The sequence below is a fragment of the Mesoplodon densirostris genome, chromosome 18, assembly GCF_025265405.1.
Source record: "Mesoplodon densirostris isolate mMesDen1 chromosome 18, mMesDen1 primary haplotype, whole genome shotgun sequence".
Classification (NCBI taxonomy): domain Eukaryota; kingdom Metazoa; phylum Chordata; class Mammalia; order Artiodactyla; family Ziphiidae; genus Mesoplodon; species Mesoplodon densirostris.
In genome coordinates, this window is record NC_082678.1 from 56,388,175 (window position 1) to 56,406,605 (window position 18,431).

At 42.0% G+C, this 18,431-nt stretch overlaps 2 protein-coding genes across 12 annotated transcripts in view; one reads left to right on the forward strand and one right to left on the reverse strand.

The window, feature by feature from the left end:
* The window catches only part of SYNRG (synergin gamma), a 95,405-nt gene extending 86,855 nt beyond the window's left edge, over positions 1–8,550 (forward strand). For 10 of the 11 annotated variants that reach the window (XR_009530464.1, XR_009530466.1, XR_009530467.1 and 7 more), the window contains 2 exons: positions 1–1,903; positions 3,628–8,549. Coding sequence is in view for 1 of the 11 variants with exons in the window: in XM_060082866.1 (XP_059938849.1) it covers positions 1–132 (132 nt within the window). In the remaining 10 variants the exon portion in view is untranslated. The other variant, XM_060082866.1, reaches the window with a different exon arrangement.
* DUSP14 (dual specificity phosphatase 14) overlaps positions 4,431–18,431 on the reverse strand; it is a 23,791-nt gene continuing 9,790 nt past the window's right edge. Inside the window, exons 2-3 of the mRNA XM_060082868.1 lie at positions 6,830–6,914; positions 4,431–5,746 (exon numbers count right to left, since the gene is read on the reverse strand). Coding sequence (XP_059938851.1) covers positions 5,058–5,654 — 597 coding nt within the window. The 5' untranslated portion in view covers positions 5,655–5,746; positions 6,830–6,914 and the 3' untranslated portion in view covers positions 4,431–5,057. The remainder of the gene's footprint in view (positions 5,747–6,829; positions 6,915–18,431) is intronic.

The window sequence follows — 18,431 nt, forward strand, 5'->3', positions numbered from 1 at the left end:
GCGTTCAACTCGGAAACGGACAGCTTCAAGCTGGCGTATGGAGGACACCAGTATCACGCCAGCTGTGCAAACTTCTGGATCAACTGTGTGGAACCAAAACCTCCCGGCCTCATCCTGCCTGATTTGCTCTGAAATCTCCTGAAAGCTCCTGTGGGAAGTGCTAGCTGGGTTGGTTTGTTTTCCATCACACCCCTTGGGGTGACAGGGACCAATAAACAGAATGCGAATGCTGCAGAGCTCCCCCTACCACCATCAAGCTACGCGAAGAAATCCTCACGAGGTGGCGGGGGGAGGAAGTGCTGCAGAAGTTCCCAGTCTTTCCCACCGACGACCTTTGCCCCCAGGTTCCCACGGCCAGTCTTTGGGATTCAAGGTAAAACTGCTCTACCCAAACTGCACTGGAAGTTTGCTGACTTCTCTCTAGTTCTCTTAAGATGTTTTAAAACATGGACCACAATTTTCTTTATCTAAGGAATATTTGCTGCTGCAGTATTGAAACTGTGAAGAATTGACACTTGAAGAAAAATTATTGCTATAGGACTGGAGTTGGAAGGATGTTTTGAGCCAGTGTTTGTGTGGATCTAGAACACTTACTGTTCTGTGAAGTAGAATGCATTTATCCACATTTAGTTTGTTAATAGCTGAAATGAGTAAAAAGGGGGAATTGTGATTAAACTGATATTCTTTTTATAGAAAAAATTCTGTTTCTCTCCATTGGACCATGGCAGGTGGATGAGGGCAGATTTACCAGCTTTACTGTCACAACCGAACCAGTTCTCTCCTCTTTTCGTTCGTTTCTAAGACTGTCAACTTTTAAGAGAACTTTCTCAAAACATGCCTGGGAACTTTGCAGTGAGAAGAATGTTCATTTTGACAGAGGCCTGAATCTCGGTGTATTGGGGTGAATATCGTTGCCCTTAGGCGCCTTCACTGAAAGCCTTGTTTTACCTCACACACAGACTGTGAACGTGATACTTTTTTCAGATGAGATTTGGAAAGCCAGCTGAATGAAACCTCTTTGCAGAGGCCTCTAGCCAAATTTCCAGAAATGACTGCACAGGGACCAATACCGCAGTATCTCTATGAGAGACCGGGAAATTAATTCAGGGTTAGAAGGTGGAGCTCCTGGCCTAGCAAGGAGAAAAGTAAGTTGTGTATTTGTGGTAGAGGCACGTGACTTAGAAGCAAAGGCAGGAAACTGTTCAAAAACAGCACTGAGGGCTTCCCTGGTGGCGCAGTGGTTGGGAGTCCGCCTGTCAATGCAGGGGACACGGGTTCGTGCCCTAATCCGGGAAGATCCCACATGCCGCAGAGCGGCTGGGCCCGTGAGCCATGGCCGCTGAGCCTGCGCATCCGGAGCCTGTGCTCCGCAACGGGAGAGGCCGCAACGGTGAGAGGCCCGCAGACCACAAAAAAAAAAAACCAGCACTGAATTTTAGAAGGAAAAGGCTCATGCTCTCTGGTGTAGGGAATTTTCTTTGCCACTTAAAATGAATGCATAAAATAGGGGGAAAAAGCCTAGTGGTTAAAGACTGTGTTATTCCTGGGAAGAACCCACCAAACTAGGACACACGTTTCTCTCAATTGTTAATCACGTGCTTTATGAAGAGATTTTGAATCTTGTGTTTCACTTTGTATGGCTTAAGCTCTCTCACCTAGACTTTGTTTTTATTTGTAAACTGGAAAAGTTGGTTTTGTCTGTGTAATTGCTGCTTTACATAATCAATTAGATCATTTTCCCTCCTGAGGACAAAACTTGAGGAAATTCTGTTTTGTTCCACCGTACTACCTTTTACTTCCATCCGCTCCAAGAAAGGTAGACGACATTTTCATTCCCGAGCTGTTGATGAGGCTTCTGCTTTACCTGGCTGCGCGCCCGAGTGCACAGAGAACTGTTGATGAGGTAAATCTGTTTTTCTCATTTGCTCCAGATGATACCATCGCCAGCTACTAATGCCTGGGACAGCTGTCTCTGAATTGTTACCTTTGCCCTCCACAGAGCCAGTGGGTGTTCGTGACAACACAAGTGGGCTGGTTTCTAGCAGGTTTTGCCTGAGGCCTCTGGGTTCCACTTTAGCCTGTGCAGCACCTAGGGTTTCAACACGGCACCAGATTTCAAGCAGCCTTCTAATTGGCCTTACACATTCCATGATAGACCATGATAACAAAATCTACCTTGGCGACAAGAAATGTCTCCCAGTTTGACAGAATTTACATTGCAGAGACATTTTTTGGAAATGCTATGTGGACTATTATTCTGTCACAGTGGTCCATATTGATGACATTTTTAAAAGTATGCTCACCTGTTAACTAGATTGGCTTCCATTTCTAGATATATTCCAGAACGCCTCAGGTAAAATTCCTAAGTATAATTACTGCTGACCTTACCAAGTATGATAGGTTTAGTCACTCCATGGGAAAATACAGCAGACATCAATAAAAAGCCTTTGCTATAAAGAGTATTCACTACTTTCAGTATCTGTTTAGTACTGGAAATGTTTTATTAGACCCACCAGTAAAGATGTGGGGAGTGTGGAATACCGTTGCATTGATTTTCTTTATGCAGGTTTATTAAAATGAATCAACACTGCATTCAGCTTCATCTCAGCGCTTGTTAGCCAAGAGCCCAGTGTCCCTGGAAACAGTAACCAAGGTTACTTACTTCCATACAGTGCATTGTACAAGCTGCTTCACCCCCCTTCTTGAGTGGCAGTTAGTAAGCACTGTTTTGGTGTTGTATTTTGCCTTTAAATTTTTTATGGCTTAGTGTGTAATTTTTGTCTGGACGTGCTTGCGGTAGAAGCAGCGTAGGCTGTATTAGGATATTATCCATGCTTTATTTTTCCTGTGGCTACTAGTTAGTTCATATAGGTTTCATATTTTAAATTGAGTATCTTTTGTGGGCATATGCATAATTCTTTGCTAATTTACAGATGCCTTCTACTCGCCTTTTATTTAATGACCAGCGTGTTCTTAAGCTTTGAAAAGATTATAGGGCCTTTATCTTATAGAAATCTGAAATGTTTGCTCTGCACTGGGGATCACTACAGAATATCCCGTCACACCTTGGAGGTCACGTACCTTCCTTTGTGACCTTTAGCTAATAAACTCCAACATTTAGATTGGAAAGGTGTTAGGCTTCCCAAGTGCTAAGTTACATCCCAGTAGTGGCATTTGCCAGGATTTCTACAGGAAATTTTTCTTAATTACCAAGAACATCTGTCAGCAGGTGTTTTCTTACTATATACAATTTGATTTTTGCACATTTATCCAAAGACGACCAGACTTATTAGAGTTTGCCTTCATACTGTAGAAGCCGTAGCCTCCACAGCCAGTTTTTTTCTGATTGATTTTTGATCATGTGCTGCTGAGGCATTTATGGGTTGCTCTGATTTCCCATAGAAACTATTAATTTCATTTTAATTTTCCCTTCTAGACAGTAATGGTGCATGTTTATAAAAGTGGGCAAATTGTATAAAATAAGAAAAGGTGGAATTTAGAGGGAAACCATTCACAAACCAGGTAAAATCTGGAGGATATAATGTATATAAATATGTGGCCAGTGGCATTATATGTAGGGCTTCTTGCCAAACAAACAGACTGAAAATCTAGGAAATTTTTCTACAGATAAGCAAGGAAATGAAGTAAGACAAAGCTGTTGCTGGGACAAGCAGCTCCCCTATAAAAGCAAGGAGCAACCTGGTAACGCCCAGTGGTTTCCCGGGAGCGTGGAATAGAGAAGAGCTAATAGAAACTTCTACCAAGTCCCAACCAGTTTCTGGGGGCTTCCCTGGTGGCGCAGTGTCTTAAGAATCCGCCTGCCAATGCAGGGGACACAGGTTCGAGCCTTAGTCCGGGAAGATCCCACATGCTGCGGAGCAACTAAGCCTGTGCGCCACAACTACTGAGCCTGCACTCCAGAGCCCACGTGCACAATGACTGAAGCCTGCACACCTAGAGCCCGTGCTCCACAACAAGAGAAGCCACCGCAACGAGAAGCCCGCGCACCGCAATGAAGAGCAGCCCCCACTGGCCACAACTAGAGAAAGCCCACGTGCAGCAACCAAGACCCAGTGCAGCCAAAAATAAATACGTTTTTAAAGTTTATAAAAAAACAAGTTTCTCTGATGGAGGACTCACTGCTTTGGTGCCCTCCAGTTCCCAAGAGACAACTGAAAACTGTACCTTTTATTAGCGTGTACACTGTGCTGTTTCCTACTGTTCCAACACTGTGAATGATGTTAATATCTGCCCATCTGCAAGGATGGGCAACGCTGACATGATTCAGGTGGGATGTCTGGTTTAAGGAGCATTCATAATTATCGCAGGAGCCGTATTTTAATAGCTGTTGGAGAGCATCTTTTTTCCCTCATCTGCACACATACACACACACACACACCCTGAAATTCTTATCAGTAAAAAAATTCCCATATGTTAAGCAGATATATTTATTAAAAATAATGCTAGTATAGTCCTGGGGCACACTGATTCCAACAGGGTGTTTGCAGATTTCGTTATAATTAACAGCTAAATAATAAAGGCTTTTTTTTTTAACTTACAGAATCACTAAATGATTGATAGGGGGAAAGGAAAGAGGGCTGATCCAGTAGAGGCTGACACTGGTATCAATGTTCCCTAAGCATTTGTTTGGTCGGCAGCCTTGGGCAAAGCTTGTATCTGAAGGGTTAATCGGGGCCCAAAGTGATTTTTGCACTGAGCTCCTCCCATGATGCCAAAAGGCATGGGATTGAGGATAGAGCGGAGCCAGTTTATTAAACTGTTCAAATCCTTAAAAATGATTAAAAGCCAGTTAAAGATTTTCATAAACACTATTCCAAAATGTTAGTTTTAAAAATGTCAGTAGCCATGTAAGCATTCCCCTTACGTTCCTCCCGTCCCTCCCTTCTCTCTTAAGATAGACGTGAACACGCAGTGTGAAAAAGCACTTCAGGGAGAACCAGAAGTCGACCATCTGGAAAGAAAGGTGAAGAGGGGAGCAGACGCGTGCGGCAGGTGCTGGTGCTGCTCGAGGGGCTGCTGATGCAGGCTTTGGTGACTTATATCCCCCAGTAAGGCATCAGGTGTCGGGACTCCTTCTCGTAAACGTCTGGAACTATGCCATAAGGTGTCTGTACCATTTTAACTGTCGACTTCCCGAAGAGCTGGCGTTCGTAGTCTATCAGCTGCCTCCAGAAGCCCACGTTGGGCCTGATGACGGGCCTCCGGGCTTTCACCCAGGTGTACGCCTCCAGCAGGCACACGTTGTGGTATTTCATCAGGTATGCGATGCAGAGCGTGGCCGAGCGGCTGACCCCTGCAGCACAGTGCACCAAGGTGGCCCCGTGTTTCCTGCTCACGCTGTGGATCTTGTCAGCCACGGTGTCGAAGTACAGTCCAATGGGGGCATGAGGCATGTCAGCCAGAGGCACTTTAACATACTCAAACTGGGGCCAGTTGAAATTGGGGATCTCGATGGTTGCATTAACGATGCAGGTGATGCCCCGAGCCTGGAGGAGGTGCCGGTTGGAGGCTATACTGCCTCTGCCCAGGAAGAGCGAGGAAGTGATCTGAGCAATGCCTCCTATGTCCCCCTCAGAGATCATCCGAGGGGCCATGAGAGTCCGCGGCAGCGTGCTGTGACCTCTGGAGCTCATGAAGACGCCAGCAATCACACTTGCATCATTGGAAGCAAGACCGGAGTGTTTTGTTCTCCTCCACCAAGGAACTGGAAATCACAGTCACTTCCCTGCAAAATACAGGTTATGTCAGTACTTTAAATGCCACTGATTCATCACAGCCTTCTGCAGTGTTTGTGGAATGGGAAGGTAAAAGGATTGGAAATGCTTATCTTGTATAATAGTGTGTTCTTTCCAGGAGGTAGACAAATCATTTTCATCGATTAACAGTTAGTTAGGAAAAGTAGTCTAAGATGCCAATATGCAAAACCAATGTAAAAGCACTCTGGTGATTTTTTTTTTTTTTCCTAAAGGCACTAGATAGAAAGTCATCCTATTTTAGGAAAAGTTAAAGACAGAAAGAAGCCCAACTAATCCCTGAACAACGACCTTGCCGGGTCTTGCTCTTATTGAAGGGAGTTGTGTTCCCTGGTAATCAGGAAGAAATCAGAACTTGTGATCCTTTCTGTGGCCATGTTCTTTCATACACTTCTTGCCTACCTCCACAGTCATGATGGCCATATTTTCCTAAACCTAAATCTAGACATAGAGATCGTACATGGATTATACTTACAAAGTATAAAAACGATATCGCTTTAGGTAATACATCCAATGCATGGCCTTTGTGGACTAAAGAGATACTGAATTGGATCAGTTACAGAAAAGCCAGGACATATGGTCACCTTAGCCCTTCATAATTTAAAAAATAGCTAACTCTATCATATTTGTGACATTGGAATACCTGTGCTATGTCATTTCCATGGAAACAATCCTAGGCAATTTGAAGGCCATGGTCTCAAAAATTCATTCGTCTAAGTTAATGAGCATTTTAGCTGACCTGACCCTGGGTGTGGCTAAATAACTTCACCTTCCTCAGCCAATTCTAAGCTCCAAGATGTATCCCACTGGCTTAAGATGTATTGGAATTAAAAATTAACACTTGAACATCTATATTCTTTCATTAGTACAGTGGTTATTATAAAAGACATTCAATATTATATAATCTCTATATAGTCTCTCATACCACTTTATAGTCTGTGCCCTCTGAGAAGTGTGCTGATCCCCACCCAGGGTACCGCAGGGATGCCCACAGTGATTTCAGTTAGACAAGAACATCCCCGGTTCCACAGACCGGTGATGCTGGGACTACTCACTTGAGGAGTCTGATTACTCTGGAGTCCTGCGTCTGCAAAGTCCTGAGAGAGAGAGTGTGCTGGTCAGAGTGGATACAACTCAGATCTGCAGAAAGACAAAGAGGCAAGAATATGGTCAATCAGGAAGTTCAAGAGAATTCCTCCTGGGTTTTTACTACGAAATTGGGTTTGACTGGCATAAATCTAGGAAGTGGAAAGCCTGTTAAATACATCTCCATGTGCCTCTAAAGAACGTGCCAGTAAGAAGTATCAACCCAAGTCTCAGACTTGTGTTAATGCCACGTAACCCATGGTGTGAAAAACATTAAGTGCCGTTTTGGCCACAACCAAGAGGAATTTGAGAGGAGATTCAGAGACTACAACGTGCTGAAATGTAAGGCTCTGCTCACGGGGCCAGCAGGAGGCGTAGAGCGAGCTGGAATCTCTTCCCTGTGCCCACAGCCCACCTGGCAGTGCGGGACTGTGTGCAGCGTGCTAGATGCTACAGTGGGTGCAGCAGCCGGGCCAGGTGCCCGCAGCCAGCCAGCTTTGCGAAGAGCCGTGCTGCAGAGGTGGCTGCAGCTCTGAACGTCAACTGCAGGAGGTGCTGGTGGTGGACAGCAATTTGAAATTGCTTTCATTTTGTATTCTCTTCCAGGTTGGCCCTCTTATTTACTCATTTATGTAACAATATGAACACCAATCAGTATCATTAAAAATGTGTTCCTTCCCCAGTGGCATGCAAATCAATGAAGTTAGAACACACCCTCACAAAACATAACTCCAAATGGCGTAAAGACTTAAACATAAGACATGACACCATAAAACTCCTAGAAGAGAACACAGGCAAAAAACATTCTCTGACATAAATTGTACCACTGTTCTCTTAGGTCAGGCTCCCAAGGCAACAGACATCAAATGAAACCATAAACAAAACAAAACGACAACCTACAGACTGGGAGAAAATATTGGCCAATGATGCCACTGACAAGGGCTTAATTTCCAGTATATACAAACGGCTTATATGACAACAACAAAAAAAACAACACAATTGAAAAATGGGCAGAAGACCTAAATAGACTGCTCCAAAGAAATACAGAGGGCCCATAAGCACATGAAAAGATGCTCAACATCGCTAATCATTACAGAAAGGCAAATCAAAACTACAATGAGGTACCACCTCACACCAGTCAGAATGGCCATCATCAGAAAGTCTACAAACAGTAAATGCTGGAGAGGGTGTGGAGAAAAGGGAACACTCCTGCACTGTTGGTGGGAATGTAAACTGATACAGCCACTATGGAGAACAGTATGGAGGTTCCTCAAAAAACTGGAAATAGAGTTGCCATATGATCCTGCAATCCCACTCCTGGGCATGTATCCAGACAAAACTATAATTTGAAAAGATACATGCACCCTTATGCTCATAGCAGCACTATTTACAACAGCCAAGACATGGAAACAATCTAAATGTCTATCGATAGATGAATGCATAAAGATGTGGTACATATATACAGTGGAATACTACTCAGCCATAAAAAAGAATGAAATAATGCTATTTGCAGCAACATGGATGGACGTAGAGATTCTCATTCTAAGCGAAGTCAGAAAGAGAAAAACAAATACCATATGATATCACTTATATGTGGAATCTAAAATACAACACAAATGGGCATATCTACGAAACAGACTTACAGACATAGAGAACAGACTTGTGGTTGCCAAAGCGGGGTGGAGGGGAAGGATTGAGAGTTGGGGATTAGCAGATGCAAAGTGTTATATACAGGATGCATAAACAATGAGGTCCTACTGTATACCACAGGGAACTATATTCAATATCCTGTGATAAACCATAATGGAAAAGAATATACATAACTGAAAAAAGAAGTGTTCCTCCCCCGTACGTCCCTCTGCCTTTCCCACGTAACCACTGCACTTAAATTTTCATTTTTTTACAGCTCTGTTGAGACATAGCTGACATACAATGTGATGTACAACTTGATGAGGTTTGACATGTGTACACTCAAGACACCATGACCTCAAAATGATAAACATATCCGTCACCCCCGGAATTTCCTCATGCTCCTTTATAATTCATCCCTCCCTCACCCTCTAGCCCCATTCCCAAGCAACCACTGATCTGCTTTCTGTCACTACAGTTTACATTTTCTAGACTTTTTTTTTTTTTTTTTTGCGGTACGCGGGCCTCTCACTGTTGTGGCCTCTCCCATTGCAGAGCATAGGCTCCGGACACGCAGGCTCAGTGGCCATGGCTCACGGGCCCAGCCGCTCCACGGCATGTGGGATCTTCCCGGACCGGGGCACGAACCCGTGTCCCCTGCATCGGCAGGCGGACTCTCAACCACTGCGCCACCAGGGAGGCCCCATTTTCTAGACTTTTATACAATGGAATCTTACAATGTAGGGTTTTTCTGTTTGGTCTGGCTTTTCACTCAGCATAATTATTTTCACATTCATCCATGAAGTTGTGTCTATCAACAAGTCATTCCTTTTTATTGCTGACTAGTATTCCATTGTGCAGATACAACATGGTTTATCTCTTCACCTATTGATGGAAATGGGTTGTTTCTAGTTTTAGACTAGTACAAGTAAAGTTGATGTAAACACTCATGTGTAAGTGTGTGGATATATGCCTTCCTTTCTCTTGGTTAAATACCTAGGAGTGGAAGGGCTGAGCCCTATGACATGTGCATATTTAACATTTTTAAATAGTTTTTAAAAAATAGTTATAGCTTGCAACCTAAGAGGCAGGCTTCTAATTAAACACACATATAAGGGTCTACTGTAATCCTCTCCATAGACCTCACAGGGCAGGCACTGTCTTTGTGCTGTCCCTCTGCTTTGTTCCAGAGCACCAGTGTTTCTCGGAGAGTAGCTTCTATGTGTGTCTGTTGCCCTGGCTTTTGTGGCTGCCACCCAGGGGACACCTCTTGATCACCTAGCTCTGGGGGCAAACACAGTTCTTGGCTGGCTACCAACCCTGGGGCACAACACAGACAGCCAACTGAAACACACCCTCAGTCTTTCTGTGAAAGAGGCCTATTTGCTTTTCCTGGAGCTTCAGCCTAAGGGGCCAGCTTCTGCTTTGGCACACTCTGGGGACAGAAGCCAGTGGACGCCATCTGTGTGTTCACCCTCTGCCTCAAGTCTCTGGTATCTTCCAGAAAGGAACCCGTATACTCATCTGGTATCCTGGTTTTTGTCACTGCTGCCCAAGGGACACCTCTAGATCACCTGGCTGTGGTAGACAGTGGGACTTACTGCTAGTCATCCCACAAGACTGTATATTTACATACTTTAAAAGCTGGTGACTGAGACCCTTCCCTATAGAATACTGACAGGTCTGGGCCCACCTGCAACTACTGGAAGCCACTAAAAATAAAGTAGTCTGTTTGGACAATCACAAAGGTTTGAGGGACAATCACAAAGGTTTGAGAGACAACCAAGATTAAGGCAGGGTTGAATGGTGAGATTCATCTCCTACACAAGGTCACTCCTCCAAGACTGGAAGAGGTGGCCCTTTTATCTAATGCACAGAAACCAACAGGGAGAGTCTAAAATTAAGATGAAAAAGTAGAGGAATATGCTCCAAATGAAAGAGCAAGATAAATCCTCAGAAAAAGTCATTAATGAAATGGAGGTAAGTGATTGACCTGTTAAAAAGAGTTCAAAATCATGGTCATAAAGATGCTCACTTAATTCAAGAAAAGAATGGTGAACACAGAACTTCAACAAAGAGACAGAAAATATAAGGCAGTATGAAAAAGAAGTCACAGAGCTGAAAAATACAATAACTTAACTGAAAAATACACTAGAGGGGTTCAACTGCAGACTAGATGACAGCATAAAAAGGATCAGTGAACTTGAACACAGGGCAGTAAAACTCAAACCACTGGAGCAGTAAAAAGAAAAAAGAATGAAAAAAAGTGCAGATTGCTTAAGGGACTTATGGGATAACATCAAGCAGACCAACATTTACATTATAGGGGTCCGATAGAGAAGAAAGAGAGAGAATAAAGGGATTAAAAACGTCCCTGACCTAAGGAAGGAAACAGACATCCAGATCCAGGAAGCCCAGAGAGTTCCAAATAAACCAAACCCTAAAGATACCCACACCAAGATACATGATAATTAAATTGTTAAAAGTAAAAATACAACAGAATTTTAAAAGCCAGAAGAATACAACTAGTTATGTACAAGGGAACCCCTATAAGACTATCAGCAAGTTTTTCAGCAGAAACTTTGCAGGTCAGAAGGGAGTGGCATGATATATTCAAGGTGTTGAAAGAAAAAACTTCCAGACAAAAATACCAGCAAAGTTGTCATTCAGAATTTAAAGAGTTTTCCAGACAAGCAAAAGTTAAACTGGCCTTACAAGAATGAACGCAACTTTTTAAAGCTGAAAATAAAGGCCACTAATTAGTAACAGGAAAACATATGGAAGTATAAATCTCACTGGTAGAGGTAACTATAGTACACTTTAGAAAAATATAATGTAAAGGTGGTATGGATTAATTACTCATACAGCTAGTATGGAGATTAAAAGATATAGTAGTAAAAATATAATTAAGGGATATACAAGATAAAATGGTGTAAAATGTGACATAAAAAACAAAAATGTGGGGGATGGAGGAGTAAAAATGTGCTTTAGATTTAGAATAAGTTTAAACTTAGACTGTTATAAGTTGTTATGTGTAAGCCTCATGGTAATCACAAAGCAAAAACCTATAGCAGATTCACAAAAGATCTAAGAAGAAAAGAATCTAAGCATACCACAAAGAAAATCATCAAACCACAAAGTAGCAGAGCAAGAGAAGAAAGGGACAGGAATTACAACACAGCCAGAAAACAATTAACCAAATGGCAGTACGTACATACTTATCATAATTACTTTAAATGTAAATGGACTAAATTCTGCAATCAAAAGACAGAAAGGGGCTGAATGGATTAAAAAAAAAAAAAGATGCTGCCTACCTCAGATGTAAGGATACACACACTCACTTCAGATGTAAGGACACACACAGACTGAAAATGAAAGGATGGAAAAAGATATTCCATGCAAACGGAAACCAAAAGAAAGCTGGGGTAGCTATACTTAGACAAAATAGACTTTAAAGTAAAGAGACAAAGAAGGGCATTACATAATGATAAATGGGGTCAATCCAACAAGAGGCTATAACAGTTGTAAATGTTTATGCACACAACATAGGAGCATCTAAATACATAAAGCAATATTGGGACTTCCCTGGTGGTCCAGTGGTTAAGACTCTGTGCTCCCAGTGCAGGGGGCATGGGTTTGATCCCTGGTCAGGGAACTAGGTTCCCACATGCTAAGATCCTGCATGCTGCACCACACAGCCAAAATTTTAAAAAAGTAAATTAATTAAAGCAATATTAACAGACCTCAAGGGAGAAACAGACAACAATACAATAATATGGGACTTTAATACCCCATTTTCATCAATGCATAGACCATCCAGACAGAATATCAGTAAGGACACATCAGCTTTAAACTACACATTAGATGGGGTAGACTTAACACATATATACAGAACACTTCATCCAAAAGCAAGAGAATACACCTTCTTCTCAAGTGCACATGGAACAATCTCTAGGACATATATTAGGCCACAAAACAAGCCTTAATAAACTTAAGACTGAAATCACATCAAGCATCTTTTCGAACCACAACGGTCTGAAGCTAGAAATCATTACAAGAAGAAAACTGGAAAATTCACAAATAAGTGGAGATTAAACAACATGTTACTGAACAACCAATAGGTCAGAAAAGAAACCAAAAGAGAAATCAAAAATAATACCTGAGACAAATGAAATTGGACATACAGCATACCAAAACTTATGGGATACAAGAAAAGCACTTCTAAGAGGGTGGTTCATAATGACAAATGCCTACACATCAAGAAACAAGGAAGATCTCAAATAAAGAACCTAACTTTAGGGACTTCCCTGGTAGCACAGTGGTTAAGAATCTGCCTGCCAATGCAGGGAATACAGGTTCAATCCCTGGTCCGAGAAGATCCCACATGCCATGGAGCAACTAAGCCCGTGTGCCACAACTACTGAGCCTGCACTCTAGAGCCCTCGAGCCACAACTACTGAGCCCACACTCCACAACTGCTGAAGCCCGTGCACCTAGAGCCCGTGCTCTGCAACGAAAAGCCACCACAATGAGAAGCCTACACACCACAACGAAGGGTAGCCCCCGTTCACCGCAACTAGAGAAAGCCCACACACAGCAATGAAGACCCAATGCAGCCAAAAATAAAATAAAATTATTTTTTTTAAAAAAGAACCTAACTGTACACTTCAAGGAACTAGAAAAAGAACAAACAAAAACCCAAGTCAGTAAAAGGAAGGAAATAACAAAGATCAGAAGGAAAATAAATAGAGACTAAAAAGACAACACTTTAGAAAAGATCAATGAAACTGAGAGAAACTCTTTGAAAAGATAAAATTGGCAAACCTTTAGCTAGACACACACACACACAACAAAAAGACAAGAGGACTCAAAACCAGAAGTGAAGGAAGAAATTTTACAACTGATACTACAGAAATACGAAGGATCATAAGAGACTACTATTAACAATTATACACGAAGGCTGAATCATGAAGAAAAAGAAAATCTGAAAAGACCAATAACTAGGAAGAAGATTGAATCCATAATCAAAAACCCCTCAACAAACAAAAGTACGGGACACAGCTTTTCTGGTGAATTCAACCAAACATTTAAAGAATACATACTAGGGACTTCCCTGGTGGTCCAGTGGTTAAGACTCTGTGCTCCCAAGGCAGGGGGCCTGGGTCAGAGAACTAGATCCCGTATGCCGCAACTAAGAGCTGCACAACAAAGATCCCATGTGCTGCAACTAAGACCCAGCACAAATAAATTTTTTTAAAAAAGAAAATACATACCAATCCTCAAACTCTTCCAAAACACAGAAGAGGAGCAAACACTTCCAAACTCATCCTACAAGGCCAGCATTACATTACTACCAAAACCAGACAAGGGCACCACAAGAAAAAAAAATTACAGGCCAATATCTCTGATAAACATAATGGCAAAATCCTCAACAAAACAGTAGCAAACTAAATTCAACAATATACTAGAAGGATCATACACCATGATCTGGTGGAATTTATCCCATGGATGCAAGGATGGTACAACATCTGCAAATCAATCAATGTGATACACCACATTAAGAAAAGGATAAAAATCACATGATCCTCTCAATAGGTACAGAAAAAGCATCTGACAAAATACAACATCCATTTATGATAAAAACTCTTAACAAAGCAGGTATAGAGAGAACACACCTCAACATAATAAAGGCCATATATGACAGGTCCACAGCTAACATCAGACTCAGTGATGAAAAACTGAAAGCTTTTCCTCTAAGATCAGGAAAAAGACTGGGATGCCCATTCCTGCCACTTTTATTCAACATGGTATTAGAAGTCCTAGCCAGCAATTAGGCAAGAAAAAGAAATAAAAAGCATTCAGATCAGAAAGGAAGAAGTAAAACTGTCACTATTTGCAGATGACATATTATATATAGAAAACCCTAAAGACTGGACACACACACAAAAAAGTTACAACTAATCAATGAATTCAGTAAAGTAGTATACAAAATCAATATACAGAAATCTGTTGCATTTCTGTAGACTAATAGTGAACTATCAGAAAGAGAAATTAAGAAAACAATTCCGTTTAAAACTGCATCAGGAAAAATAAAATATTTAAGGAATAAATTTGACCAAGGAAGTGAAAGACCTGTATACTGAAAACTGTAAGACATTTATAAAAGAAACTGAAGAACACACAAATAAACAGAAAGATATATTTGGTGCTCATGAACTGGATTAATATTGTTACAATGTCCATACTACCCAAAGCAATCTACAGATTCTGTCAATCCCTATCAAATTTCTATCAAAATTATCAAATGCCTATCAAATGGCATTTTCACAGAAATAAACAATCATAAAATTTGTATGGAAACAGAAAGTCCCTGAATAGCCAAAGCAATCTTGAGAAAAAAGAACAAAGCTGGGAGGCATCACACGCCCTGATTTCAAACTATATTACAAAGCTATAGTAATCAAAACAGTACGGCATCAGCATAAAAAAAGACACATAGATAAATGAAACGGAATAGAGCCCAGAAATAAACCCATGTATACACGGTCAATTAATTTACAATAAAGGAATCAAGAATATACAATGGGGAAAGGACAGCTTCTTCAATAAATGGTGTTGGGAAAGCTGAACACCACAAAAGAATGAAACTGGACCACTATCTTACACCATACCAAAAAAAAAAAAAACTCAAAGTGTATTAAAGAGTTGAATGTTAAGACCTGAAACCATAAAACTCCTAGAATAAAACATAGGAGGTGATAAGCTCCTTGACACTGGTCTTGGTGATGATTTTTTGGATTTGGCAACAAAAGCAAAAATAAAAAAGTAGGACTAAATCAAACTAAAAAGCTTTTGCTTTTGTTTAGGAAACTACACAAATGAAAAGACAACCTATGGAATGGGAGAAAATATTTGCAAATGATATGAACAATAGGGGTTAATATCCAAAATACATAAACAGTGTGTATAATTCAATAGCAAAAAAAACCCCCAAACAATCTGATTTAAAAATGGGCAGAGGATCTGAATAGACATTTTCCCAAAGAAGAAATACAGATGGTCAACAGGTACATGAAAAGGTATTCAACATCACTAATCATCAGGGAAATGCAAATCAAAACCACAATGAGATATCACTTCACTCATACCTGTTATAATGGCTATTATCGAAAAGACAAGAAATAAAAAGTGTTAGCAAGGATGTGGAGAAAAAGGAACCCTTGTGCACTGTTTATGGGAATGTAAATTGGTGCAGCCACTACAGAAAACAGTATGGAGAGTCCTTGAAAAGTTAAAAATAGAATTACCATATGATCTAGCAATTCCATTTCTGGGTATTTATCCAACAAAAAATGAAAACACTAACTCGAGAAGATATATGCACCCCCATGTTCACTGCCAAGACACGGAAACAACCTAAGTGTCCATGGATGGATGAATGGATAAAGAAAATGTGGTATATATACACACCATGGAATATTAATCAGCCATAAAAAATAAGGAAATCTTGCCATTTACAACAACACAGATCTTGAGGGCATTATGCTAAGTGAAGTAAGTCAGAGAAAGACAAATACTGTATAGCATCAGTTATATATGGAATCTTAAGAAAAAAAAAGAGCTCATAGATACAGAGAACAGATTGTTGGCTGTCAGAGGTGGGGGCTAAATGGGTGAACGAGGTTAAAAGATAGAAACTTCCAGTTATAAAATAAGTCATGGGAATGTGATGTACAGCATGGTGACTATAGTTAATACTGTACTGCATATCTGAAACTTGCTAAGAGAGCAACTTAATCTTAAAAGTTCTCATCACAGGAAAAAAAATTTTGTTAACTATGTATGGTGACAGACGTTAACTAGACTTACCATGGTGATCATTTTGCAATATACATAAATATCGAATCATTATGTTGTGCACCTGAAACTGACACAATGTTCTATATCAACTGTACCTCAATTTAAAAAATTAAAATAATTCCAGCTTTATACTGCAGTGGTTCTCACACTTGGCATGCATCAGAATCACCTGGAGGGCTTGTTAAAACACAGATTGCTAAGCCCCGCCCCCAGAGTTTCTGATTCAGTAGTTCTGGAGAGGGACTCTAGAGCTGGCACTTATTTCCCACATGATGCTGATGCTGCTGGTCAGAGGACACACTTTGAGAACCGCTGCAGAGGTGGATGCTGTGGTGGGCCACCCAGATTCCTCTTCAAGACTGAGGCACTCAGAATGCAGGTGCCGATGGATCACAAGTCTCTCCCCAGAAACCGCCGGTGCCTGAAGGGAGCTGCCTCGCCCAAGCTTAGCACCCCTCGTTTGGGGACCACACCTGCTGACCAATGATACAGAGGTACACAGACGTATATAGGTGAAACTGCATCACGAAGACGAACAAGGAAGTAGTCGCATAAGGAAATGCATGCGGATGTGAGGGTCAGATATGCATGGAAACGGGCAGAACCTTGAAAGAACAGCCTGTCCTGCAGCAGAGCACGGTCTCATGCCACTTCCAAGTCTTTCCCTGGCAGAATCCTCATAGTTTAAAAAGCAAAGTCACCGTGGTAATAAACACACAAAGTTACAGGCTTTTGAACTGCTGGTGATAACTCCATCCTCAATGTGGAAGACGCTAATCAAATTTCCAACCAGGTTATCTAGTTACTGTCTAATTAGGAGGGACCCAGTCTTGTGGTCTCCCAAATAATTATCCTTTTGGGAAAGCCACTTGCCCTCCTGAGGCCTGTGTCCCAGGCTCACTGGCCTTTTCAGCAGAAAGGTCTTCATCAAGGGCCATGGGTAAGTGATGGGTGGGCTGAAAGCCTAGCTTACTCAGTTAACTCCCATTCGTCGGGCAGTGCTAGGGTACTTGGTGCTGCAGGGAAAAGAACGCAGATTGTGAGTCCTCAGGGCAGAATCCAAGTGAGATAGACAGGACGCTCGTCCCTGCTGCTGCTAGTCAGTCTTGTGCCAAAAACCTGCTTAAAATGCCAAAGCTGAGTCCAAGGTTTAGAAAAACAACTTCTGCCAGAGAGCACTCAGAGGGCACAGATATACAGATGCTCCTCTGACCAACACTCCCGACCCCTTTTACAGATCGAAAAATACAAGGTTCAGAAAGGGTGAGATGATTTCAACTTGGAGAAGACAAGTCACAGGGCCAAGAAAAGATCCAAGGTGCCTGGATCCCTTGCTCAAGCCCACACACGGCTTCTCTGTGCCTGCGGCCTCACTACCTGCCCTACAGGACTCCCACAGCGCCAGCACCTTCAGTGCGTGAGGGGCCTTAGAGCTGCCTAAGCAGGACATGTTCAAATGCTACACACAGAGAAGACTGACCCCAAATGGGCTGCTCCAGTTTCTCCTATTGCCCAGAAGAGGGGAATACTGCCACAGACAGGTACACCTTTCAGGACCCAGAACGCTCTCCTGATAGCAGAGGGACCTCAGCAAGGAGCAGTCCCAGAGCAGGCACAACAAGAAGCCCTCGTTTGCTTCATTTCTAAGATTAGCAGATTCTGATCATAATGAATAAAAGAAAACATGCGTATTACATCACAGGTGTGTCAAAATCTACTCAGTGAATGTGTACAGGAAAACAGAGAAGGGTATCTATTAGGAGAGTAAAAGACTGACCATGTTTGAGGGACCACCGATTGCAAGATGCCTTCTGAGCGACAGCACCCCCCCACTGCAGCACACGGGTCTCTGGGACAAGGATGCCCGGAGAGAACACCAAGGAGTGTCCATGTCGCTGTCCATGGTGTTCAACTCAGCCCTCCCAAGTTGCTCTGGCAGCTGCATTTACTTCTTGGAGGGAAAAATGCTTTCCTGGCCAGGGGGATGGGGGCGGGGTGAGGTGAAAGACAAAAAAAAGGAGGTGTCCTAAACCAACCCCAGGGAGGTGGTGGCTGTTTTTTAACAAGTTATAAGAAATGTCA